Source organism: Astatotilapia calliptera, chromosome 7 (genome assembly GCF_964374335.1).
Source record: "Astatotilapia calliptera chromosome 7, fAstCal68.1, whole genome shotgun sequence".
Taxonomy (NCBI): Eukaryota; Metazoa; Chordata; class Actinopteri; order Cichliformes; family Cichlidae; genus Astatotilapia; species Astatotilapia calliptera.
Genome location: NC_137428.1, coordinates 26,309,650 through 26,337,060, shown reverse-complemented (window position 1 = coordinate 26,337,060; position 27,411 = coordinate 26,309,650). Strand labels below are relative to the sequence as shown.

Here is a 27,411-nt window from a genome sequence, read left to right as displayed (position 1 = left end):
AAGCAGAGCTGCACTGATCAAGGGATGTTTCACAAATCAATAGAAATAATGAGAAATAAAAAACACACACACCTTGAGTAAGTTTTCCCTGTGTGTCTTTGTAAAGGTGTGACAGTGCAGGTGGGGGGAAGCAACAATTCACTCGCTTATATTGATGAGAATGAAACGAGGCTGGGCTTCAGTTCCTGTGGTTGCAACCTTTTCATGACGTCGAGACAGTTGTTTTGGTCCCCTCTGCCCAATCGGAGGCTCCTCTCACACATCTACCGGAGCCGAAATGGATCTATTCATGCAGCAGCTCTGTCCTCCCGTAAGGACCGTGACGCCCTTTGTCGGGGGCTCTGTGGCGCCTGGTCGCTGCTTTAAAAAGCAGCACTGACATGGAAACCCCATTACAGCTGCAGAACGATTTCTTCCCAGAGCAGCAGCTCCAGCACTGTAAGTACCAGCACTACTGCGGACGCGAGGATCGCCTCGGCAAGCAGCACGACCAATGCTGCACCTGCAATAATTGCACCTGTGATGCGAGAAAAAGCCTCGTCTTTCGCGGGACGTCGCCGGCCACTGTGGGAACTTTAAGGGCACCTTCGGAAACGTCTTCGAGGCAAGGCTGCCAGTACAGTGTCTGCGAGTTCACACCTTCTAGTCATGGTAGTTCATCCAGACATCATCATCATCATCATCCTCACCATCAGCAGCAGCAGCAGCATTGCCGCGATAGGCAGCGGGGCAGCCTGGGCAGCAGCCACAAAGACAGTAACTCCTACAATGAAATAGCCATGAGCAGCTGCAGATACAACGGCGGCGTAATGCGGCCGCTGAGCAACTTGAGCTCGTCCCGCAGAAACATACACGAGTTTGATTCCGAGTCCCAGCCTTTGCAGCCCATCTCCGCCGCAGATGCGTCGGACACTTTAGTATCCAAGCCGGAGAATAATTCAAGCACCCTGATGCCTTACGCATCGGGAGACGGAGGGGGAGGCTGCAGCCACAGCGGGGCCAAATCGGGTAAAAAGAAGAACCAGAACATTGGGGAGAAGCTGGGGCACAGGAGGGCCTTGTTTGAGAAAAGGAAACGGCTCAGCGACTATGCTTTAATCTTTGGGATGTTTGGGATCGTTGTTATGGTTATAGAGACTGAACTCTCATGGGGAGCGTATGGAAAGGTGCGTATAGCCCACTCAAAGTCCGTGCCTCGCAGTCCCATGTAGGCTAGAGTTGATTTAGGGGACATGTGACTCACGAAACAAGTGTTTTTAACGTTAAACAACTTGTGGTAGGATAAAGTGTTCTCAGGCAGGTCCCAGGCACGCAGGCCAAAAGGCCCACAGCTGTCCAGCCATGAAGGGGACCCCCCACCACCATCACCTCCAAAAAAATGAATGGGAGAAGAAGCTGCAATGTTAGAATTTGTTGCACTGTGTCCTAAAAAGCTAAATCGTGCCGTTTTTACTTACTTATTTATTTATTTTGGCACATTAGTAGGAGTTACTCCAGCATGTAAGACAAGATCTTCTGTCATGTTGTTGTGTCTTCTTTGACTTTACTGTCCTTGCTCTTTTGCAGGAATCCCTATATTCATTAGCTCTAAAATGCCTGATAAGCCTTTCTACAATCATTCTCCTGGGGCTGATTATCATCTACCATGCAAGGGAGATACAGGTAATGCTGATGCACTCTGTTGTTGTTTTTTGTTTTTTGTTTTAATCAAAGCATGTTTTATCAGTTTTATGTCTAATCTGCTGTATTTCTGCACACTTTTCCCCTTCTTTTACACTGTTACAGGTTGATTTTAAAGTCATTGCTGCTCATTTAGTGTCAGATTTAAGTATTTTGTGCATTTAATGCATGAACATTGTGAAACATGTGAAAGGTGTGTTTGTTTCTTTGCCATCTTTTTTCTTTCTTTCAAAGAATCAAAGACTTTCTGCAGCCCTGTGAGTGTGTAAATGATGGGAGAGGTTGTTGCACTGGTGCTGTTGTAGGCCTAATCATCAGCTATTGAAGCCGCATTAACAGTTCATTATAGATATTGGGAAGATTAAGGAACTCCTCGCAGGGTTGAGTGGATGAATGATTATTAGCCTGAGATACTCCAACATGACAGTTTTATGACCATGCCTCGGAGCATTGTTGCATTACTGTGCTTCAGTACTCATGTCTTTGCCACAAATTTTCACTTCCTGCAGCATGGGCCTCCGTTGCATGCCAGACAGCTTCCATGTGCCTGATGTGTTTCTGTCTCTTTCTTTTTAAATTCACCTAAATGGGAAAAGCTTCACCTTAAAAGAAACACCACCCAAGCATTTTCTCAAATACTAAACAACGCCATGTTTAATCATGTTAATGGAGTTTCTTACCTTTGCACAAGAGGGTGATTTTAAAAATGCCTTCAGCTGAACTGTAAAAGCTGATCCAGCTGTTTTCATCTGACCTTATTTCTTCACTTTGTTGCCAGTCTATAGTCTCAAACTCAAGACGTAGCCTCATTTTGTTGTTGAAATAGTGCATTACACTTTGATAAAACATCACTTCTTACCTCTTGCATCTGGCAAACAGAATCTTCATCAGCTTTGTTGGTATATTTAGCAGCTACAAACCCCAGGAGAGGATCAGTCATTAAAATAGCCCAACAGTAAAATGTGTCACTGCCTTGAGATCTCTCATTGTAAACCTTTCTTCATAAGAGATGGTAGAAAGGCATCATTATCATATTTCACCGTACAACAGAAGCTGTTTCATTTCCCCTGCAGATGGTTCCCAGGATCTGTGTATAAATTAGAAAGAAAATCATACGTTGGTATGAAAGTATCAAACCCATTTTTTTCTTCTTCTTCCTCTTTTTTTTGGCCATTGGATATTTCTGCTAAAATACAGAGCAAATAAATAAATCCATAAACAGAGCTTTTTTTCACCATTTGCTTATGCAGCTGCCGACCGGTGTAACAATTTAGTTTTGATGTAAAGAGACATTCTTTGTACACAGCATGTTTCTATTTAGGTAGAGGTATCAAATTAGTCCTGCATCAGCCACGCGGTTATTGTTCCCATTCACAGGAAACCAGTTTGCTGAGACGCTGAGACTACTTTTATGTATATATATCCTTGCTGCAATGTTACAGCAACACATCTGTATATTATAAACATGGATTCAAGAAGTTGAAATCTCTTTTCTCTGCTTAAAATGACTCTGAGGAACCGCTGTTTCCTGAGCGCAAGTGATTATTTTAGCTCTAAAGCAAGGATTTCTTTCCATTCCTTTAATTGTCAGCAGATGCATATTTAACACACAGGCAGGCTGCTCAGACATCTTTGATCAAGTCCCCTCTGACAGTCACGTCAATATCCACAACATTTTTCACCCCGCATAGCTCTCTTTTTGCTATAAAAGACATTTCCTCCTTTGTTGACCTAGAAAACTTTATTAAGGCAGTTGTTTCTTCACAGCTGATTATTGCAATTCGCCACATATTCACGCTGACTGAAGTAGAAGCTGGAACACTTTGATGAGTCAGAAAACATTATCAAGTCACCGCAGTCTTACTCACTAGACCTGCTCTGTAAATATACAAGTTGATTAGAAGGTCTGTCCTCTAATTCATCACATTCCCTTTGGGAGTAACCAGTCCCTGGAACTGACTTTGTCTCACTATTTAAATCCAGTTCACACTGTTATACTTCAACATCCACCACAACAGCTGCTCCCATCCCTCCTTGCCTGAGGCTCTTTTGTGTCAATTGTTGCTGTTTTTTGTGCCAGTTGTGGCTTTTTTGGTTCCTGCAGATTGACATATGTGCCTTCAAAAACGTACACATGCACATGTGTAGACGGCTGAATTAATTCTGAATCTGCCTTGCTGATGGTAAACGCAAGTACACACAAGCACACAGAACAGAGAGAGACCGGAGAGAGCTGATAAAATGTGTTTTTCTTTCTGATTTTCTCTGTCCGTGTGCTGCCTGCTACTCAATACACTTGTGAAAAAAACAAACTGATTGTTTTCTTTCGGTTTATTTTTTGTTTAAGGAAGATAAACTGAAACAGACTCCAGATTGAATCCTTAAACATTTAAATATCAGGACTAAATGAAGGTGTAATGCCCCAAATTGAAAATCCTGATTGAAGGTTGACTTTTTTATTAGCAGTGAGGTGCTACGTCGGGTGCATTAGGAACGACATAAACTTGTCCAATGCAAATTTTACCATTGCCAATATTTTGATAGATGATTAAATTGGGGTGATACAACAGTTAGCACATTCACTTCACTTCAAGAAGGTTTGAGATTGAACCTGGTCACCTGCAGGCACTGTGCTGAGTGCAAATGTCCAAAGGCATGCATGTTAGGTTAACTGGTGATTCTAAACTGGTTTGGGTGTAGATATTAGTCATGTGATGCACTGGTGATATGTTCAGTGTGTATGTCCAGTTTCACCTGGACTTTAGTGTCTTTGCAGTTAGGATTGATGGAGATGGATGGATTTAAATGCGCATTTTTCTACGTGACATCATGTTACTTCAGATTTTATATCATTAAGTCTTCACTATATCTCTAAATAATCTGGAGTCATTTATTGGTGCTGAATTAGCCTTTTTTCCATTATTAAATGCAGAGATTTTGTACAATGCTTGCAAACACTGACAGTGATGTAATACAAACAAAAACCAGCAAATTGTCACACCAGACGAGCTGAAACAAGAGAATTTTTTGGGGGGGAGGGGGGTTCTTGATTTTTAATTTGGCATTTAATTTTTAACTTGATTATCTGCTTAACTGGCAGTTTTGGAAAGTCTTTTGAGAAAAGCTTCTCCAAAGTCAGAAACATTACTTTAACAGGTGGAAGAATACGACTACTGACTGGTAAATTTTCAGTGATTTGTAAATTCACACAGGGAAATCTGGCAGTGGCAAAGAGGTTATCAGATGCTATACAAGTATTAACAACAAAGTACAAAATCATATAAAGTCAATCATTTTAAAAGCTCAGCTGAAAGTAAAGCTACTGAAAGTGTTTCTTATGTATCTATTAATGTGATTAGGAAGTTTACCTAAAATATCAGAAGTAGAAGCTTTCGCTGCAAAGAAATGAACAACGTAACATCTAAAAACTCGTGTTTTATCAAATAGTCTAAACCTAAAGAGGAATCAGTTGCCAACTAACTTTCTGATAGTTGAATCATTCTGTCTTTGACCATGTTTTGTTTACCTCACATAAAGGCTGCCAAGTAGTAAGTGTAGCAAAGCAAAAAGTACAGTATTTTCCCATGAATGAAGTCAATGTAAATGTGCACTACAATGCAAAAGCCAACGACAATTGCTTCATATTTTCTTTCCAAGGAACAAGATGTGTAATTTTTTAAAGTGCTCTTGAACAATAGCTCTCCAGGATGGAGGTGTTTTAAAGATTTTCTTTGGACATTGCCCATTTTCAGAGGAATATTTTTACCTACTGCATGAATCATTCAAGTATTAAAAAACACCTAACTCAAGGATCAGCCGGTGTTGTGTCTACACATAACACACAACTTAGCAAAGAATGAATATTGAATTGAGTTGTTAGACACTTTGTTGCTAGCAGCCTGTCACAAAAGCTCATCCTTTGTTCCCGTTTCTTTAGCTGAACCAGTTTGGCAGACTTAAAATAGGATTTTTGTAACAAAAGGTGATTCCTAAAGAGCTATTAATCGAAAACTTGGCATAACTCAGCATGCTGTGGAGCGTGTCTTTAAAATTTTGAGGAAACAGGGCAGTGGAGGACAAAACAAGAAGTGGCAGGTCTAAAAAAAACTCTCTACAGCTCTGGAAGTTGTGTCCTTGACAAATTGGAAAAAAATCCAACAAAGACCTGACGCAGGACCTGAAAGATGCATCTGACACTCCAGTTTACTCGTGTACAGTTCACTGAAGACTCATCAGAAATAGTCTCAGTGGCAACAGGTCTGATGCAAAGAGTGTCTACAGCCTTTTGTAAACACAGTGGAGGCTCTGCCATGTCAGCATCCAAAGCAGCGCTTTAACAAGAAGCCTGGAAACTATTCTTGAAGACAAAAGTAATTATGAGAAAGCTTGTCTAAAAGAGTTCAAGCTCTATTTCTATATTTGTTTAGACAATTTCTGCATCTATTTCCCATTTTCCTAACAAAATGTAAAGAAATGAGGGGTGGCTACTCCAAATATTTGACATTAGAGCCTGAGTTCAGAAACTAATCGCTTTAAATGATAGATTTCCCATGTAGAGCTTCACCAACCCAAATATTTTTATTTTCTATCTGCAAATGACGTCCCCTGGAGAAAAAGTTTGAAAACCACCGCGCCCACCAAAACACAAACACACCCATCGACTGAATCCTTATTTAGCATTACTGCATCAGCACTCTGTCAGCTGTTGTGTTATTCGGTTTTATGCAATGTTCTTAGGTTTAACACGCCCTCCCCATCCACATCCCCGCGCTTCATTTTTACGCCTCTACGAGAGCCTAATGTGTTTGCAATGTTGCAATATGAATTGCTGTTTCTAAAGTGCACTTTGCCATGTGGGAAATGTTGTTCCTGCAGTGAAGTAGATTATGCATGCACATCCATGTGTACTCACAGATGCCTGTCAGATGTAGAGGCATAAGTCAGGGTGATGAAATGGTTTCCCCACCACTTCTAGCCCCTTAAAACTGATTTACTTGTCAAGCTCGGTAAAGTCTGCGCTCTCTGATTTCCACAACACAGAGTTTGTTCTGCGCAGAGTGACTGAAAACTCAAAAAAAGGTCACTCTGAGCAGGCAGGAGAGAGGTCGGACACAGGCTGTCATTTGTTTAGGGATACAACTGCTGTGCTGCATTGGCAGTGAGGAGTGACCTACTGAGCTGAGTGTGCTTAAAAAAAAAGAAAAAGATTTGTCCTTAGTTTTTGTTTTGTTTTTAGTGTCCACAAGGAAAATTATATGTATTCCTCCCTCTACACACCAGCTTTGATAAAGAGCCGGAAGCATGAATCTCATTATACGTCTCCTTAATATTTCCAGATGAGTAATTTTTAGACTTCTTAGTTAGGCAATGCAGCTGTGTTGTGGAAGTTAACACAGCTGCATTGAGTGTGTAGCTCTTTCCTAACTTTGACTTGTCCTTGTCAGAGTCTGATATGAGCTGCAAGCTGCTGAGGTGGTTGATGAGTTCTCTCTGTTTTTCTAAGCGAACACAAACTGACATTTTGCAAGTTTCCCTCTTCTTCTCACATCAAAGTGTTGTGTTAAGGCCACTGCTGTGTCACTCTAACTTGTGATGACAGTTCTGCTGAGTTCTCTTAAACTAATGCAAAATGCTTTGGGGGCTGGGTTGGGGTTTTTTTTGTCTTTGATGTGTACTTTTGCGATAAGGGTCTGCGCTGATGTTTCACAGTCGCGCAATATTACATTTTTCGGTTCAGCGGAAAAGATAAAACAACAACGCGTCACCCAAACTGTGCCAGCAAAATTCTGCCAAAGCCAAACTTGGCTGTGCTCTGCAGATTGCCCCTGAGTGCTGCGTATGTGTCAGAGATATGGTGTAACTGCAGGAGACGCTCTAAATTTCTCACAGTGAAATCTGTCCTCTACCTGAGACTCCAGACTGGAGTCAGATAACCACCACTGGCTGGTGACCTCAATGTTTTCACTGAACGTACCGCCTTTCAAGGGCACAGATACCAAACCACCCATAGAGTTGAGGATCCTGAAGATTATTTATGAAATTGCTCTTTTTGTGCGTGTGTGTGACTCCAAACATGCAGCTGAATGTAGATTATTAATGTGTGGCGACTTGGCTGCAGCCACAGCACTTTAAAGAAAGATTTATACAAGCTTTTACTTTGGCTCAGAAATGTTTCACTTTGCTCGAATGGAAAAATTGCACATGCAAATGTGAGACTTAATCTCGGAAGCGAAAGCAAACAGAATTTGCAAAAGCTTCAGATTTATTCTGCAAACTGGCCTCTTAGTGGCTCACTTTGATATCATAAATAAAGCATTGCATTAATGCCTAATTGGAACCTCTCAACCTCTCAACCTAATTCACTAATGAGATTGAGTGATTTCATTCTCAGTGACAAGATATATGTTCCCATCTACACATTACACAGATTAAATATTGAGCTGCACTCCATTAGTTATATTGAGAGTAGTGAAACCAGTAACCAACCCAGCTAGCAGCGCAGGTGAGCTCCTCCGGGGCTGCACAGTGCAGACACAGGACATCGGCAGGCAGGGAATGAGCTCAAGACATATTCGGCTGTGCTGTCTCTCAGACTGACATGAAGAAGCCTTTTCGATGATGGGAAAGGGGCATGCACTCTGAGTGATTAGACTGTATTTTAAGTCCATCAGAAAACAAGATGAATGTCAAAGAGAAACCGCTGATGCTTTGATTTGGCCCGAGTTAGAAACAGGCTGGCGCCCTGTTCCCTGGGCTCTGTTGTACATTGCAGGGGATTAACGTCTGTGCTCTTGAACTGATTTTAGGTTTTTTTTCCTAAGGTAAGGTGGGGATTTTGGAGAGAGCTGTTTTAGAATAAAGGCACACAGTTAAGGTTAGGACACATATATAGATACAAACAAACGTGTCTTTCAATATCCATGTGATGAATATAGATTGTAAGAATTTAAAGGCCTGTTTTTCATCTATTATTTTTGTGACTAAATTTTTAGCCATTTTATTATTAAAGGAACGACCATGAAACTTTATTATAGGCATTCATACTGAGCAGATAAGGATAAATCCTAATCTCTTGTGTGACCCCACACACAGTTCACATTCAAATAATATGTCTGGGCAACTATTGGATGGATTGCCACTGAATAAAGTGCACATGTTTGTCTTTCCCCCAGGATGTACTGAAATATATTTAGTGACTCCTTAGCTTTTAATCTAATGCCATTAAGGTCTTGTCTTCTTCTTTTTTTTTTACCTGATCCTTTAGTTTATAACCTCACAGACTTAATGGCATTCCCATCACTCTGAGCTGTACTGTGTGCTAATTAGAAATGTCACTGGCCACTATATTAGGTACCAGGTGCTAATGCCAGGTTAGATCCCCCTTTATATTTAGAACGTCTTTAATTCTTCATTGTACAGGTTCAACAAGGTGCTGGAATTATTCCTCAGAGATTTTAAAGCATAGTGACATGACAGCATCACACAGCTGCTGCTGATTTTTCAGCTCCACATTCCCATCTTTGTGCTTTATTAGATTGTGACTGTGTGGGTCATATGAGGCCACTGTCATATGCAAGAAACCATGATCAGGAGATGATTTGAGTTTTGTGATATGGAGCTTTATCCTGTAGGAAGCAGGCATCAGAAGATGGGTGCACGCACTATGGCCATTGAGGGATGGACATGGTCACCAAGATACTCAGGTAGACCGGCGCTGTTACTAAGGGGTCCAATGTGTGTCAAAAAAACATCCCTCAAGCCAGTACATGCTCGGCAACCTGAACTGCTGATACAAGGCAGCATGGATACACACTTTCAACTTGTTTATGCCAATTTCTGGCTCTACCATCACCAGACAACATTTTTTTAGGCTTCTGTTATCCATTTTTGGTGAGCCGAATTATAGCCTTAGTTTCCCAGCTGGAGTGGCACCCATTGTGATCTTCTGCTGCTGTAGCACATCTGCTTCAAGGTTTCACATGTTGTGCATTCAAAGATGCTCTTCTGCATCACTTGGTTGTAACAAGCAGTTGTTTGAGTTTTTGTTGCCTGTTCATCACCCATCTAGCACCGATAACAATGCCACATTCAGTGTCACATAGATCTTCTTGCAGTCCCATTCTGACGTTCGGTTTTGACTCTAGCAGGTCATCTTGACCCTGTCTATAAGCCTAAATGCACTGAGCTGCAGCCATGCAATTGGCTGATGAAATATTTGCATTAACGAGCATTTGAACATATGTACCTAATAAAGTGGTTAACAAGTGTACGCTAAGTAACATACACGTGTAGCATTTGAGCAGATTAAACAAGTTGATTTTAGCAACTAGGTTGCTAATTGACACCTGATAAAGTTTCTGCCACTTTTACAAAAGATTAACCGTATTTAAATGTCATATTTCCACACAGTGAGCACGACAAAGAAAGTCTATGCACAAGATTTTTTTTGAAAAGAAAAATGATTTCTTCTATTCTAGCTGTGCCTCTGTTTCATCTTCAAATCTTAATGATCCACTGTGTACGAGGTTAAGATGCGGCGCTCTTACCGCTTGAAATAGATTCTTTTTACCTTCTTTATCTTAAAAATAAACTTTCAGGTATGTTTCTCAAGTCACAGGCCTTTATTTTATTCTCATGTTAGGTTGGACATATTTTTAATAATCATGTCTCTGTGGTTATAATTTTCATTTATGTAATTGTCTATATGTAAATAAAATAAAAAATGTAATAATAATTTAATGATCACCACAAGATTTACTTGTGGACTCATTTGTTTTTTTGAACCTCTATTAATTGTTTCATATTTTCATTCTTAACATTAAAAAATGTAACTATGATGTAACTGAAATTATTATATTTATAGCCTGTTTTTATAGTACTTAAACCATCTGTGCTGTAAATAATTAACCTTCTATTTCTCATCAGGGCTTTTGTTTTTCACACTGTTAACATAAGTTTTTTCTTTTTTTAAAAAATAAACCTCACAGTTGAATATTTTTCATCCATAGATGCAGTTTCTTCCGCCTCTCTGTCATGGTTTTCCAGCGAGTATGAAATATTTCATGCTGTGCGGTTAAAGCCCCATGAGTATTGTATTTCAGGTCATCCATTACCATAATTGCTTTTACTCACCAAGTAGGCTTTCCTTATGCAAGCTCCTGCTAAATGTTTAATTACATTGTTTGGAGGTAACAAACTTTGTAACTGCTTTTGACACGACCGGTTTGTTGTTTAAAATGTAAAATAAAACGTCGCTTGTGCCGCGTACAAACAATAGATTTAGCCTCTTTCAGAGAGCTAATTCTGTAAGTAAGAGACCACAGTGTGAGTGGAGACACAGCTTGTGTTTCCATGTCTACATTACACTCAGCTGGAAAGCTGAACAGGACAAGCTGTGGTTAGAGTTACACACTTCTTTGTCAGATGTCAGTTTGTTAAAGGAGCTCAGTGTCGCTCATTTGATAGGAACAACCACAGCTGAAAATTTAATTCACGTGTTTTCTGTGTTTGGGGGAGGGCGGGGGACTTTGATTGTAGCTTCTGAATAAATACAAATGAGCTGCAGAGGCTACGTGGGGTTGTTGTACCATTTATTCACGGACTTGTTGCTGTTGTTGTTGGCTGGTGTTGTACTGTGCCGGCTTGTTGACAGCTGATATTTCCTGCACATTTCTTGGCTCAGAAGCTATAATAAGCGTGCAGTGTGCCGTTTCTGCATTAAAGCAGCTGAAGCTGTAGTCTCGGAGTCCCTTTGAAGCTGTCGAACTGTAGCATGTGGAGCACTCGTACACGTCTGTAGCGCAGTCTTATTGATTTCTGCGCGCTGGCTTTGTCCTTGAGATGAACGCTTTGAATGGGGAGCTTTATTTAAGATGTGAGAAACATGACTATTTCAGCGATTCCATTTTAGGTAACATGTCACAGCTAAAATTACAATCTAGGTCAGTGATCCCATTAGCCTTTCAGGAGTGGGACAGTTTTCTTTTTGCTTCTATAATGAGAAATTCCAAATTAAATGGAGAGTAGCTGGCAAACTGCCGAGTCATGATGTATGCCTCCAGAGTGTCCGGAAAATTATGACCATATGATTTGTCATAAAGTTTAAGACAGACTGATTTGCAAATCATATAAGTCCTATATAAATGATTAAAAGTGCGAGGGCAAGGTAATAGATGCTAAAAGAGAGGCATATAATTGTTTTTGAAAAATACACCCACATTTTTAATGCTAGCTACACATTTTAAAAAGGTTAGGATCAGGTTTTCCTCTGTTTCTAACAACACACTCTTTAAATGTTTGGGGATCGAGGAGACCAGCTGCTGCAGTTTTGTAAATCAAATGCTTCTTGCTGCTTCTTGTTGTCTTTTTTTTTGCCTATTAATCCAATGTTTTCAATAGGCGACAGGTCTGAACTGCAGACAGGCCAGTTTTTCACCCTGACTCTCTTGCAACAGAGCCGTGCTGTGTACTCTGCGCAGAATGGGCTCTGGCATTGTCTTACACAAATAAATAAGGCCTTTCCTGACAGCAAGACAACAAGTCGAACGGTCCCTCTCCTCTTTAGCCTGGTTAGAGCAGCGCGCGTGAATTCAAGCATGAATTTAAAATTTGATACATAAGAACACAGACAGCTTTCCACTTCACCTCAGTCCATCTTACACGAGCAGAGGATGCAGCAGCATTTCTGTAACCTGTTTTTTTCTTTGCCAGTCAGTTTTGTTTTTCAGTGTTGTCCTTTGTGTGTAGGGATTTCTTCAGATACAATGTTTACTAATATTATGTGCTGCAAATGATGAATTATTCTAAAAATGGTCATCTAATTTTCTTTAAAATCTTTTTACTCCTATTCAGTTCAATTCAGTTTTATTTATATATTGCCAAATCACAACAACGGTCACCTCAAGGCACTTTATAGGTAAAGACCCTACAATAATACAGAGAACCCCCCTATGAGCAAGCACTTGGCAACAGTGGGAAGGAAAAACTTCCTTTTTATAGCAAGAAACTTCCAGCAGAATCAGGCTCAGGGAGGGGCGGCCATCTGGCGTGACCAGTTCGGGGGATGGGGACAGGACAAAAGACATGCTGTGGAGCCAGGCATCAATAATAACTAATGATTAAATGCAGAGTGATGTATAAACACATTAACAGCACGTTAAAAGAGGTGAGTGATGAAGATACACTTAATGCATCATGGGAATCCACCAGCAGCCCAGACCTATTGTAGCATAACTAAGGTATCACTCAGGGTCACCTGATTCATCCCTAACTATATGCTTCATCAGTAATTAAAGTTATAAGGCTAATCTTAGAATAAGAGAGGGTTTCTGTCTCCTGAATCCAAACTGGGAGCTGGTTCCACAGAACCGGGCCCTCAAAGCTGAAAGCTCTGCCTCCCGTTCTACTTTTATCCTGTAAGTGAGCCAGTGGTCTGAGAGTAAGGAGCTTTATTGGGATGATACATTAATATGAGGTGTTTAAGATAAAATGGGGCCTGATTATTCAAGACCATGTATGGGAAGAGAAGGACTTTAAATTCAATTCCAGATTTAACTGGGAGCCAAGCCAAGCGAGAACTCAAAAGGGTTTTTTGATGGCTCCACCTCTCGAGTTATATCACTGACACATTTAAGATGACCTGACTGCTTGTGAGATGTTGCCCCTGCAACATGTGCATTTATGAACAATAGAAACTCAACGACATAGTTGCAGACCACATAAAGTTACAGAGCGGCATCACCGAGTGCCTCTGAATGGCACAGAGAGAAAAACTCGCTAACGCTCTGCCGACTCAGTAACTGCAGTGTTTCAGCTGTTCTCTCGCATTAAGATCAGCACAAAACCTCTGCAGCGAGCATCATGACTTTTTTTTAACTATACATTTTCTGTGACTTACGACATAACCTGAAACTAATCCTTCCATTAAATATCTGGGTTATTTTTTGATTTTCATTTCTTACCATTGAGTAAGCAAACAAATACTTCAGTATTATATAACACATTAATAGGACAAATTGTGAAGATGTTCCTCTTACTTTAATAATTCTTGTACATTTCTGAGCTGAAAGATGAACAGAACTGTGCAGGATGTTGTTTCAGAGGGCTGTAAGCAAAATCATTGTACTGTATATCATAGTTAAGCCTGAGAAGTCAGTGGACACCCCATAATTTATTACCGAGTACATTAGGGAGGTTTCGGACGGCACGTAATAGTGCAGTTTTCCTTTTCTTTTTTCCCCCTTCATAAAGGCGTCTGCTCTCATGGCAAAAAAAAAGCTGCCAGGAAACCTCGATTGGATTTGCTGACAACAATGTTTTGTGAAAAATCTACTGCCACTTGTGACAGCTTGTACAGGCGCAGGACCTTGATGTGATTGAGTGGATAGAGCGGGCGCATTAGAGAAGGGATACCAGTGCGAGGTGTCAGAGAGAGGAATACAGTTTGGAGCGCTTTTTATCTACAAGCCTCACAATACAAAGCAACAGGTATAAAATTGAGATCGCCTGTTTACAACCTTTAGCGTGAGAAGTGGAGACTGTGAAGGAGCTGATATTGGTAGTTGTGTGAGGACACGAGTTGAAGATAGCTGTAGAAAGTGATAAAGAGGAGTGAAGGGACATCAGCAGGAATGACCATGTGAGAAAGCTCCTGCGTATATATGACAGAGGACGGGGTGGAGAAGAGCGATGGGAGGTGTTGAAATCCACTCACACTGAAGTCCCCAGTGAGACAGCCAGCCTTCTGGTCAGGGTGGCCAGGCGATCAGCACCTAATGCTATGTGGAGGTGGCAGATGTTCTCATTAGTATACTGCTTAGAAGTTGAAAATGCTTACTGCACACCGCTAATGTATTGCCTGATGTAATAATATTTTATTTTAATGCATTTTAATGAAGAAGTCAAAATTTTCAGTCATCTTCAGAACAATTTATTCTACAGGCACTAAGATGCTTTACACTAAGGATTGTCATTTATTCCAGAAATTTCAATAATTTATTGTATGCAGAAGCTGTTTTATACAGCATTGATGAGTCTGCCGTTTCCTGGCTTTCTTTTTCTTTTTACATTATTTAGTTTTCACGTCAAAGTAGCTTTAAAAAGTCCATACTGCCCTGACAATCTTTAAATGTCTCGGTTTTGTTGAAAAGGTAAAACTTTAAAGAAAACTGGTTTACAATCATAAGTGAACATCTGAAGTCTTTGGACTATTTTGTTTTTTAAATTTGATGCTGAAATAACCGTTTACTGTACCAACAGTTAAGTTGTCCACTGCCACAGTGGATTTTAAATCAAGCAATTGAGATGTGGGTGAAGTGCAGACTTTCAGATTTAAATCGATGGCTGTAACAAAGGTATTGCATTAACTGTTTAAGAACTGCAGTCGTTTTTATAAGTAGTCCCATTTTCAGCTGCTTTCAGATCAAAGAAAATAAACACACAAATCCTCTCTGAACCCAAGCTCATTTAAGATGGACTGGGGTGGAAACTAACTCTGCTGTGGTCAGAACAACCAAAGGTTTCCACATTTTCAAAAGCGTCTTTAATGCTGAATGGCATACGCAGGTTTTAGAGGAACATATTGCCATCCAGAAGTCTTTCTCAGAGGTTTCCAGTGTTTTACACACATCGCAACAGTGAGTCTGTGTTGAAGTCAAACAGCTGAGCAGCTGCGACCCCACATCAAGCAAAAATGGGGAAACGTTTGACTTTCAAAGCTTTAGTTCTCAAATGCTTTAAGATTGTTGTTAAAAAGGGGGGGTGATGCAACACAGTGGTAAACATGACCCGGCCCCAGTCTTATTTTGTTACAAAGACCTTTGGCATTAAAGGAAATGGGAAAAATAGCAACAAACGTTCCTTAAGGCATTAAAACTTACACACCTGGTGTGGTGCGCTCACAAACACAGATATGACATTAAAGCCATGATGAGGTCATTAGATGTTGTATATATCTGTAAATATCTGAAAGCTTGTAACATCCTCCCCTTGTCATGAAATCTTTTCCGTTTTCTTTGGCTACACTTCCTTCAAATGTTCTGAGCACAGTTTCTTTTTTAAAAAAAATGTAATTTAATGGCTTGAGGCGATTTGCTGTTTACTCTTTAATGGGCTTAATGATTTCCTGTAGTGTGCTGTGTCAACATGATGAAAATTTCAGCTGTTTCCTTTTGTTTGATTGCTTTTTCTACCCTTCATCACTCTCATGGTGCCCTTTCCTTGCAGCTATTTATGGTGGACAATGCAGCTGATGACTGGAGGATAGCCATGACATACGAGCGCATCTTCTTCATCTGCCTGGAGATCCTGGTGTGCGCCATACACCCCATCCCAGGCAACTACACCTTCACCTGGACGGCACGCTTGGCCTACTCCTACGTGGCATCCAAGACGGATGCAGATGTGGACATCATCCTGTCCATCCCCATGTTCCTGCGCCTGTACCTCATCGCTCGCGTCATGCTGCTGCACAGCAAGCTCTTCACCGATGCCTCGTCCCGCAGCATCGGTGCACTCAACAAGATTAACTTTAACACGCGATTTGTGATGAAGACTCTCATGACCATCTGCCCCGGCACTGTGCTGCTGGTCTTCACCATCTCGCTATGGATAATCGCTGCATGGACAGTGAGAGCCTGCGAGAGGTGCCTGGATCAGTTTTCTCATGCTATGCCGCGCTGCTCAGCATGAAACATAGATAAGGCTTAAAAATAGATAGAATACTCACTCTCTGTCTGAGCATCAAGATAGAAGGATTAACACAAGCTGTAAGAAAAGATTATGAAACTGCAGAGTCCTGAAACGTTGGATTTTAGGCATTACAGTCGCTAAAACCTATTTTTTTTAAAAAAGAAATAAGTAGCAGTTTGTTCAGGTGCATGAAGGTGTGTCAGTCTGATACATTTATTATTCATTACAGGTACCATGATAACCAGGACATAACCAGCAACTTTCTTGGAGCCATGTGGTTGATCTCAATCACGTTTCTTACCATTGGTTATGGGGATATGGTCCCACATACGTACTGTGGGAAAGGAGTCTGCCTCCTGACTGGCATTATGGTGAGATTATGATGCTTGTTTTGTTTTTTTATCAGCTTGTGAAACTATTGAAAGACTCTTATTAATTATGTAAAAGCAGCCGATCTGCTGCTAATTTATCGTGACTGAAAAATATTGACAAGTAAAGGAACGCTGTATATTTTCTCTGGCTCCCAGGGCGCTGGCTGCACTGCCTTGGTGGTGGCTGTGGTGGCAAAGAAACTGGAATTAACCAAAGCTGAAAAACATGTTCACAATTTTATGATGGACACCCAGCTAACCAAAAGAGTAAGTGAAAGCGCTGCAAGGTGTCATAGATGCTTTATTTCATTACAGTCTTAAGCAATTTTGTTTTTGCACCCTAAGGTGAAAAACACAGCTGCGAACGTTCTCAGGGAGACGTGGCTCATCTACAAGAACACTAAACTGGTGAGGAAGATGGACCACGCCAGAGTCAGGAAGCACCAGAGAAAATTTCTCCAAGCCATTCACCAGTAGGTGCCGTGCTCTTAACCCTGACCTCGCCACTTTTCTTCAGCAATTTCATTCACCAGAGCAACACAAACCTGAAATCTGAATTGTTTGACACCTGTAGCAAAGCTTTGTGCTCATAGATTTGGAGGATCTTGTATTTTTATAACCATGCTTTGACTTGACTGATTTCACAACTTCCTCTGCTGATGTTTGAATGTTATATATGTATATATACACAATGACTCATTGGAGATTCCTGTAAAGCATTTACCCGTTTTTTAAAAGGCATAAACTAGCATCATGAAAAAGAAACTCTGTGTAAAGTTCATTTTACCTCAAAATATGCAGGTTTTACAGAATTCACAGGAGTATGATATCGATTTCTCCACCTTTTGCTGTCAGGTTGACTCTTGTGTGTCTTCTTCGCTGTGAGTCAGATGTCAGGCTGACCTCAGGGCTGACACATTTCGGTTTCTACTCCTCTAGCGCTTGCTCAGACATTCACCTGTCAGCTAGTGTTTTAGTGGGTCCCCAAGGACCCCCAAAGTGCTATCTCACTCCAAAACAGTATTGATTTTAACCTCACCTCACTGTTGTTTTCCTTCAGCTTACAGTGCTTACCAGCACAGCCACACTGAGGCTTCTTTCATTAACTGGCAATCACCTCGGCGCTTTATTAGAATAAATAATAGCAAATACGCTGGTATATTGTTCATACTCAAGTAAAAATGTCCTCTGTTTGTATGTTTGTTTTGCTTTCTGTGGTTTTATTCACACACACATATATATATATGGTGTACTGTGTGCAACTTTGCTTTGCTCGTGAATCTTTTGGACACACATTTAAGTTTTAACGGCATTCGGATGTTTATTGGGAAGGTAGGGAAACACAAATATACACAAACTGTCTGCTGCTGCTGCAACCCGCATCCAGACTTGCAGTTTAATAGCTTTCTCTCATTGTTGCTGCTTTTCGAGTCATTATGCCCTTGCTGTTGGGTTCAGGTGATTCGCGGCATTGATGACGGCTTCTCATGTCCACCTCCTGTTCTCTTGGACAGCCTAATAATGGAAATGGCTCAGAGCTAAAGTGCAATCTATAAAGAACCAGATTCAGTTGGGAAAAGTCACGTTGCTCTGTGTGCTTAGAACGACCACTCAGCGTGGTATCAACATCTCCTGGTCACATTCTTTGTGTTAGAGAGATTCGGTCTCGGTTATGAGGCAGAGTGTTCACGGGGTTCGTGTGGGAGAGTTTTAAGTAGGGCCTGTAGCCTAATCGCAGGGTGTGACAGACAAACTCTGGCGTGCAATTAATATAGAATAGGAAGTGGATTAACAAGTGGAGGCTTTTAATAGGCCTACAGCAATCTTTGACTTCCTCTACTGGTCAAAGTTGTAAGACAGTGAGAAAACTTTGCTCACACATCCTTATTAGTTGAGGGGGGTAAAAGCTGTTGTTAAACAGACACTTCTGGTTTGCCGGCATTAACAGGAAGATTGCTTTTATTCACTGTCTTTCTGATAGGACCAGAAAAGGCTAAATTAGATTCAGAGAACAAAAACAGCTGCAACCACCAGAAACGGTCCACGCAGGGTAAAATGACAAACTGGTTTCAAGATGAGGGAAGTCAGGAGAAGCGGTGGCTGCTCTTCACAGGTGACAGTGTAGCGATGAGGGTTTCAGCAGCCAGACGTGAGCAAACACAGTTTGCCATCTGACTATGTTTATCTGATATTGTAATAATTCATTTGTCTACTTCATGTTTCCTTTTTGTTCCTGTTTTGTTTTTGTTTTTCCTGTTTGTGTCGACACAATGCAATAGAGCTCGAAAGTAAGTCTTCGCCTCTCATGTAGATACAGACCTGTTGTGTGCATGCTAACGAGAGCTTGTCCTTGAACCCAATAACTACCAAAAAAAAACAAAAATTACACTCCCTCATTTGATAAGTGAAATTCATCCCTCAAAAATCTTTGCTTCACACAACCCAGTCACACCTGCTAAAAGTGTGTTTTTCTTAGTTGGCATGTCAGTTTGACGAAACACACAGCATCACATTTTTCTTTGTCTGATTTAAATCACCGGTACAGGCACCTTGTTAGTGAACAGATATGCGCTGCACATTGTATACACACCCACAGATGCAGTTTAAGTGAATTTCAATTATCAATGATGGAGGGTGTTTTTCTTTCCATTTCTGCATGGATGTGATGAGACTTTTGATCTTTAATCAGAAAGCAACTGATTAAACTCCAATCGACTGTGCTTTCACCTACCGAAGGATGACGACCAGAGTGGCATTAGCCTGCAGACGTGTACGTTCTGTGATACCCCAAAAAGTCATGCGATACGCCCAAGCGGCCACGCTCGCACAGATCAGGGCTCAGGGTCATCTTTCGGCAAGTGGAACCATTGTTACGCCTGTTACGACATTTGCAGCTACATTTCCTCCATTTCCCTGTTGGATGACACAGTAGCAGAGATGCCAGTCCATTGTTGTTGTCATGGCTGGTAAACAGCATAATAGCAACGACATGCAGCTGCCATGCAAGAAGAGTTTGGAGACACAACAACACTGAGGTCCTTTGGATGACTCGTGCTAGAGGCACGGTATGACACAAGTGCTAGCCAAATGTCTTGCAGAATGTTTTAGGCCATAACGGCTGTGAAATCAAATGTCTCCCTTTGGGGAGGAAGTCTTTTTCCATGCGCAAGGCTGAAGGAGGAACCATAGTGGGGACAAAAAAAAAAGCAGGACAGTGAGCGCTTGTTAGCTCAGAGATCAGCGAATTGAACAAAGAGGGAAGTGACCTAAGAGGAAGGTCAGGGTAAAGCCTTGAAGAAATCCCGTTTGTGCTCGAGAGGCTGCAACTGTGACCAACAGTGTGAATGGTCAGCAGGGACAAGGGCGACGGGGGGGGTAAAAAAAGAAGACGTCAGACCCATCCATTACTTTGAAGAATAATTTGCATTTCTTTTCACCATGAGTTTAATGGAGGTCATGACAAATAAAGCAACTTGAGAGGGTAAAAAATGTGGAGCAGCACTAACTGAGATTGAAACGCTTAGCATAGCCGTTTTCCCCCGATGAACACCAACCGCATATAAAGTGCCCGTTCACAAAGGGAAGTGCCCATGAGCAGTGACTGATTGTGGAAAACATACTTTGAATATAAAATAGAAGGTCAGCAGGCTTTCTCGCCCTCACCTCAACCTGCCCTCTGACAGCTATTGGTCTTCCAATTGTGAAATGTATATTTCTAACAGGTCTCATGTCAACTACAAAACCATGTAACCCCGAACACCTATTATCTTCTGTAATTTAGAGCAGACCACTGCTCTTTTCTTTATTTGTTTCATTATAACTAGAAGAATATAAGAGTGATGTTTTGAAATTTGTTCTGCATTTGTCTGAGAGTCTTCTTTGTATGAAGCATAATGGGGCTAAGGTGGCAGGACATTTTTGCCCTATGCTTGAAGTTTTCTTTAGTGGCTTCTGTGGCACTCTCTGTTGGTCTTCGCTGCACATTTGGGAGTTTCTCGATGAAATATCAGTCTCCCTCGAAGACTCTTGAATTTCTTCGTCTTTAGCAATCTTAAAATTTGACCCTCAATCATCACCTAAGAATCAGACTGTATTAATGGTGTATTATTATTTTTAAGCGATTCAGAAGGAAGGAAAAAAACCCTCTTTAATATGTTGATGCCACGTGGCTAATACTCTACAATAGTGCACATTTTGCTGTTTTTAAGTCCCCTGAGAAGAAGAGTTTAAAATGGTGCTTCAGTAGCATAATTAAACAGGAGCTGTAAATTATTTAAGCACATTTTATAAAGTAGGCAATTTTCAGTCTTTGCAGGTAGGATTTTTGGGTGATAGAAAAATTAGCGTTTTGCATGGTTTTTTAGCCCACAAGAGAGTTTCTGGAAAAATCTTTTCATTTCCTGCCCGCAATTAACAATTAAAACGATTCTTTAAGTTGTCACTTAAAAAAAAAGAGAGAAGAAAAAATAAGAAAGAAAAAAAAAAGTTGTCACCATGACACGATTTTCTCTGTTCTAATGGGAATATTGGAAAGTCTCAAAAGGGAAGCAGGCTCATAGCTGCTGTTTAAAGGTTAAACTTTACCCTCTGTGTTAATACAAAACAGTGTGTGATGTTTTTGGCTCTCTGAGTGACTAAATGGGAATAGTAAAGAGAAAAAAGTTAACCAGAAGGGAACTTTACAGGAACAACAGCTGACCTTTTTACCCTTGCTGTTGATGTTTTCTAATCTCATATGTCAAGAAGACATACAGTAGGACTTGATAAATGCTGTTTACACTGTACCCAGATATGACCCCCCACCCCCATTCCCTTGTGGTGTGTATTGGTTGAGTAGGACGCAGAGCTGATTTCATTCACCCCCCGTGGCAGCTCCCTCTCCTCCCCCCCACCCTTTCTTTCTCTGTGGTCTCCTTTCCACTTGCATGCAGCTCAACCAAGCAGACTGCCCCTCCAAACCCTGCATTCTCTACACATATCCCATGCATGTCCTGGGAGTGTTCTTCATGTGTATGCCTTGTGTGTGCACAAATTTACAACAAGAACAAAAAAGAAAAGAAAAAGAAAAAACATATCGACACTAATAGCGTTAATTTATTGGGTTCTGAATGGTCTTGTGTTCAGATTGAGAAGTGTTAAAATGGAGCAACGCAAGCTGAATGACCAAGCAAACTCACTAGTGGACCTTGCTAAGGTAAGCTAGACTAACAGTACACTGCTGCCTTTGTAGGTTTCCTCCCTCTGTGTGGCTGAATCCGATGCATGCTAGCTGACTGGCTGAATTAGTTGTGTTTTCTAATATAAATCAAAGTCTACAGGTGTCAAATAAACAGACAGGCTTTACAATCTGTGTGTTGATTGCGGTTGACTGCGCTCACCTGGAATTCAATTTGCTTGGGGTATGAAATAATAACGCATCTTCATTTTGCAGTGTAAATCACTGTCCCCGGGACAAAAAAATTACTGAATGGGAGTAATGAGAAACCCGGCACAGTTTTTCCCTCTATGTATTCTCTGATGTTTGTCTCCAGATGCACTAAACAGAAGTCGACAAACCTTAGGGAAAGACCAGGCAGTGCGCCAGCCTGACACAGCAGAAACAGTAACCTGGAAAGGGAGACACACTGTGATCTGATGATTCAGCCAGAAATAAAGGCAGAGAAAAAGAGGAGAGAAAAGCAGAGCACTCTGACATTCAAAAGTACACCACAGTCAAACTGGATTCAGGCCAGCATGTCATGAAAGGTATTAGTTAATATTGCCTAATCACCTCATGCTGTAAAACAGCACGGAAACCTGCGACGTGACATTGAGTAAGGTGGCTTATGGCCAGTGTTGTATGAGTCTGCAACCATAGGAGGGCAGTGTGGCTTCAGTCTTTTCACGCTCTCGGTGGAAAGACGGAGCTAAATAGAGCTGAACATATCTTTTTGGAAGATGCATTGCCACTGCAGTGCACAGTGAAATTCCTCAGATCATAACGTATCCCCTTATTTCATTATCTCCTCCAGAGTCACTTATACAGACCCTGTTTATTCATCCAGCGTGACATAAACGATGTGACATTGGCTGAATGCAGTTTCCTTCCACAGGATTTTTTTTTCTTTTTCATTTTTTCCAGTACATATCCTTAAATTACAAAAGTGCTCACTCAAGTGGCTTTAACAACCATCTCTGCCACTCTGCTCGCGCTTCTTCCCTCGTCTTGTACAGAAATTGGTTTATAATGTCAATTTGCGGTTTTACATTACAGCCCAAGTGGATGTCTATTAACCACCTGTATTCTTGCTCCATCACATATATTCCTCAATGATCTACTAATGGTTTTCTTGCTCTCTATCATCCATTCCACCTTATTTGAGCATGTTCTCCTTTCATTTCACGGTTTGAAACTTGGAGGCCTGTGCCTGGATGCAATCATTTCTTAATTACACTAAGAGGAAAAAGACCTTTATTGGATTGATTTGATATTAATAGCACAACCCTAACAACAGTTGTCAGGTTAAGTAGTGTCATGGCTTCCTTAGTCCTCACTGATTCATATAAACAAGCTATCCCATCATCCCCGCCTCAAATCAGAAGAGGACAAGGTAAGTGATGGATGACATCGCCTCTAAGCTGCCAGGGGTTATTAGTCCTGCACTGAATAGTACCTCAGAGACCACCTTCCAGCAGCCTCACCACCACTTCTCATCTGGAATGTGACATGAATTTCTTAGGCTGTTGCTGACTATTTTGGAAGCCCAAACCGTTTTAGAGAAGAGTAGTTATACGGTAGTTATATAATTTTCATGGAGGTTTTTTTGTTTGTTTGTTTGTTTGTTTGTGTGTTTGTTTGTTTTTCTTTTCTTGTTGTTGTTTTTTAATAGCCTGTTATGAGATGGCTGATGCATCAGAAGAGCATTATGTGAAGTCAGCAGGCACCTTTCCTGTCTCCTCAAGGTCACAAACTAATGTACTCTGGTCTGCATGAAAACATAAAGCTCCTGTAAACTGTCCAAATAAAATTCACCCTTCTAGATCAGTTTACGGTAGATACTGTGCTCCCAATAATGTTCCTCTGACCTTATTTTGAAGGATGGTGAAGGTTTCTCTGGGTGAGACACAAGCCATTGCAGACAAGATGGATAAAATGGCAGTATCATAAAGCAGTTTGTAAAATCTGAACTGTTGATTCAGCTCAAGAAGCCTGCGCAGGAACATCTTACCGTGCAGTATTACGACAGCGTGCAGCCTGACACATAAACTGAAGCATTGGTGCAATCACCATCCTGTCATATAATGCAGGTTCTGTACAGGCTGATCTCGTGTGTGGCGTAAGGTGTATACACTCACTGGACACTTTATTAGATGCACCTTGCTAATACCAGGGTGGACCCTTTTTTGCCTTCATAACTGCATTAAGTCTTCGGGATACAGATTCAGCAAGAAGTTGGAAACATTCTCCTGAGAGATTTTGATCCATATTGACATGACAGCATCACACAGTTGCAAATGTGTTGGCTGCACATAATGGAAATCTCACATCCCACTACATCCCAAAGGTGCTCTATTGGATTAGGTTGTGATGACTGTGGAGGGCGTTTGAGTACAATTTTGATGATTTGAGGAGCATGACATGGTGCACTATCCTGCTGAAAGCAGCCATTAGCAGATGGGCACACTGTGGCCATAAAGGGCATAAAGAGATGGACAAGATCCGCAGCAATATTCAGTTAGGCTGTGGCATTTAAATATTCATTTGGTACTAAGTGGCCAAAGTGTATCAAGAAAATATCCTCCACACCATTACAAGTAAATTGTAGCTCCGTTTCCTGTTCTTAGCTGACAGAAGTGGCACCCAGTGTGGTCTTCTGCTGTAGCTCATCAATATGTTGTTCATTCAGAGATGCTCTTCTGCATACCTTAGCTGTAACGAGGAGTTGTTTGACTTCCCGTTGCCATCCTATCAACTCAAAGCAGTCTGGCTGATTAGAAGTTTGCATTAACAAGCAGTGGAGCAGGTGTACCTAACAAAGTGGCTGTTGAGTGTATCCGAGTCATTACTGCACTCAGTCATGAACATTTTTTGTTGTCATTTAAGAGAAACATGAAATCCTAAAATACTTTGAATGTGATGGTGAGTTTTTTCTTCCTTCTATCTTGGTTTAGCAAGCAAATATTGTGCAATACAGTGAAAAAAGCCTGTAACATCTGAAACTGTGAGCTTTATAGATCTGACTCAGACTGTGGAAGCATCATATTAGCTGAACTTTTATTGCACTTTTACACAGCATAGCGCCATTGATGTTTATTCACGATTTCTGACATTGAAATTGCAGGCAGAATGTGAGTATTGTTTTCAGACAGACGTACAAATAGATATACATCAGCTTATTATTTTAAAGTCATTCTTTACTTTGACTTTGATGTGTTTGAACAGTGAATCTTTAGCACTCGTAGCCTCTTGTAACCAGTTTTCTTTCTTCTCTTTTCAGAACTATCAGTGCATCTTGATGTGATGAAAATGCATTTTCCCTATTTTTTTTAATGTATAATAAATTTTCTGGTGGTCCATCAAAAGTAACGTCGGTTTGAAAATGTTAACAATAAGCTTGTTTTATCTCTCCTATTCCAGACTCAGAACATCATGTATGACATGGTATCAGACCTGAATGAGAGAGGGGAGGACATGGAGAAACGGATTGCCCTGCTGGAGACGAAGCTGGAGACTCTACTGAGTAACTTGCAAGCTTTGCCCGGACTCATCAGCCAGGTCATCAGCCAGCAGCACAGGGACTTCCTGGAGGTGCAGCTCCAGCCTTATGACAAACACAGCCCTGAGCGCTCACAGTCAGTGTCCCGGCGGAGGTCGTCCTCCACGGCACCGCCCACCTCCTCCGAGAGCAGCTAGAGTCCAGGGGGAACGCCTCCACTGGAGACTTTTGCCATCATATGGCCAAGTTGCATTTATCGTAAAGCCTTATGGTTTCAATAAGTATTATCCAAATTCTGATGACAGAATCCAAGATACTGGGGACAATACATTTTAATGGATAACTTCATGCTGTTATTTATTTTTTTATTACCTCAAAAGATGTTGTTATCCTTGCTCTGGTGACATAAAAATAATGGCGCTTCCCTCAGTAACAACTAAAAGGCCTATCGATGGGGCTGTGATAAGAACTCTTCTCCATCTCTATGCAGAGGTAGCCAGTTTTAGGTAGCAGAGTTACCAAGTGTGAAACTATTGCACTAAAATAGTGCTTCTCACAGACTTTGTGCTTCTGCTGGCTTGATTCAGTCTCTGTGTTCCTCAAAGGAAACCGAGAAACCACTGAGAAATCAGTCAGGGAGCATGGCAGTGATATTGAGGAAAAATGCTGCGGTTTACGGACTGGAGTGAGCTGACAGCAGAAGCCAGATGAAAATCGCTCCTACACACTGTCACTCAGAGATAACTTTAAAAGCTTGAAATGAGGAAAACAGCATATATCTTTTAGGTTAGAAACAGCATCAACTATAATGGTTTTCCTTTGCAGAGTGCCCCTGTAGAATGACTATTTTTTGGGGCCACGTTGCAAATAATTTAATCCTCTAGTAAAAATGAATGCATCAGAACCTGTACTTGCACTTACTTTTTAATCAATGCACTTCAATGCTGACTAAGATATGATATAAAGATACGTTGCTCATTAAAAGAAGAACATTTTAAATGTTTGGGCATGGGTTTATTATTGTCAATTATCGAGTTGTGGCTAGTGTTAATGATTCAAATCGAAGCCCTATTTCTGTTTCTCACAAAGAAGCATCATCTTAGACCTGCAAAAGTCTTTAGAAACTTACTGAGTGATCATACATTTACTAATTAACCCCCAGTCTCGCTGTGTCTCACCTCCTGTCCTTTTTTTTTTCTTTTACCTGTGCTCTTTATGCTTGCTGCCATCAAATGCTGAACAACAAAACCATAACCATATCTACCTTTTAAAAAGTAAATGCCTATTTTTATATACTTTAATGAGGAGAAGCACACCTCTTAAAACTAAACAAACAACAACGTGGGATCGATTAAGAGGCAGATTCAGCATAACTAGCACACGGTAAGGATATCTCGGACTGGAGTTAAGATACATAAAACTGTCTGTGAGACTTTTTCCTGAACATAATTAACAAACAGTGTGATTTAAAAACTGTGGTATTCTTCACACTTCATCTATCGTTTACAGCATACGCTTTGGATGATACTGCGGGATGAGCTGGAAGAGCAGGGCTGGTAAATGTGATTGGCATTTACTACACTTGGAAATGTTACGGTCCACAATTGATTTAACATATATTCTGATTTTATTCATATATCCACTTTGGTCATTAATGCACAGTAGCTACATATGAACTGTGAGATCTCCTGATGTGTCCAACATACCCTTTTATGCATTATTACTCAGTATACGACCATAATGGTTGTGTATTTTTAAAACAGCTGTTCCAAGGTTCACAGAGCATTGCATGGGTCAGAGGAGATCCATCACAGGTCTTGTTCAACCAGCTCACTCATTAACCAATAAATCAATCAGAGAGTTGACAAAACACAGATGTTCCGTCCACAAACTTTAGCAGCATAGAAACCAATGACAGACTATACTGTATGCGACTTAAACGATAAAGAATTAAACAATAAAAATATACAATTTCA

The 27,411-nt window shown here is 40.9% G+C and overlaps 1 protein-coding gene across 2 annotated transcripts; it reads left to right on the top strand.

The window, feature by feature from the left end:
- On the top strand, positions 1 to 27,411 carry kcnn2 (potassium calcium-activated channel subfamily N member 2). Of its 2 annotated transcripts, XM_080304319.1 has the most exons (8): positions 6 to 1,166; positions 1,567 to 1,662; positions 15,904 to 16,322; positions 16,598 to 16,739; positions 16,896 to 17,006; positions 17,085 to 17,212; positions 21,798 to 21,933; positions 25,357 to 27,411. In XM_080304319.1, the coding sequence occupies exons 1-8, from the start codon at positions 381 to 383 to the stop codon at positions 25,630 to 25,632; spliced, it is 2,094 nt and encodes a 697-aa protein (XP_080160445.1). In that variant the 5' UTR covers positions 6 to 380; the 3' UTR covers positions 25,633 to 27,411. The 2 variants fall into 2 exon arrangements, with proteins under 2 accessions (XP_026029772.1, XP_080160445.1); XM_026173987.2 differs by lacking the exon at positions 21,798 to 21,933 and having other exon boundaries at positions 1 to 1,166; positions 25,357 to 25,541.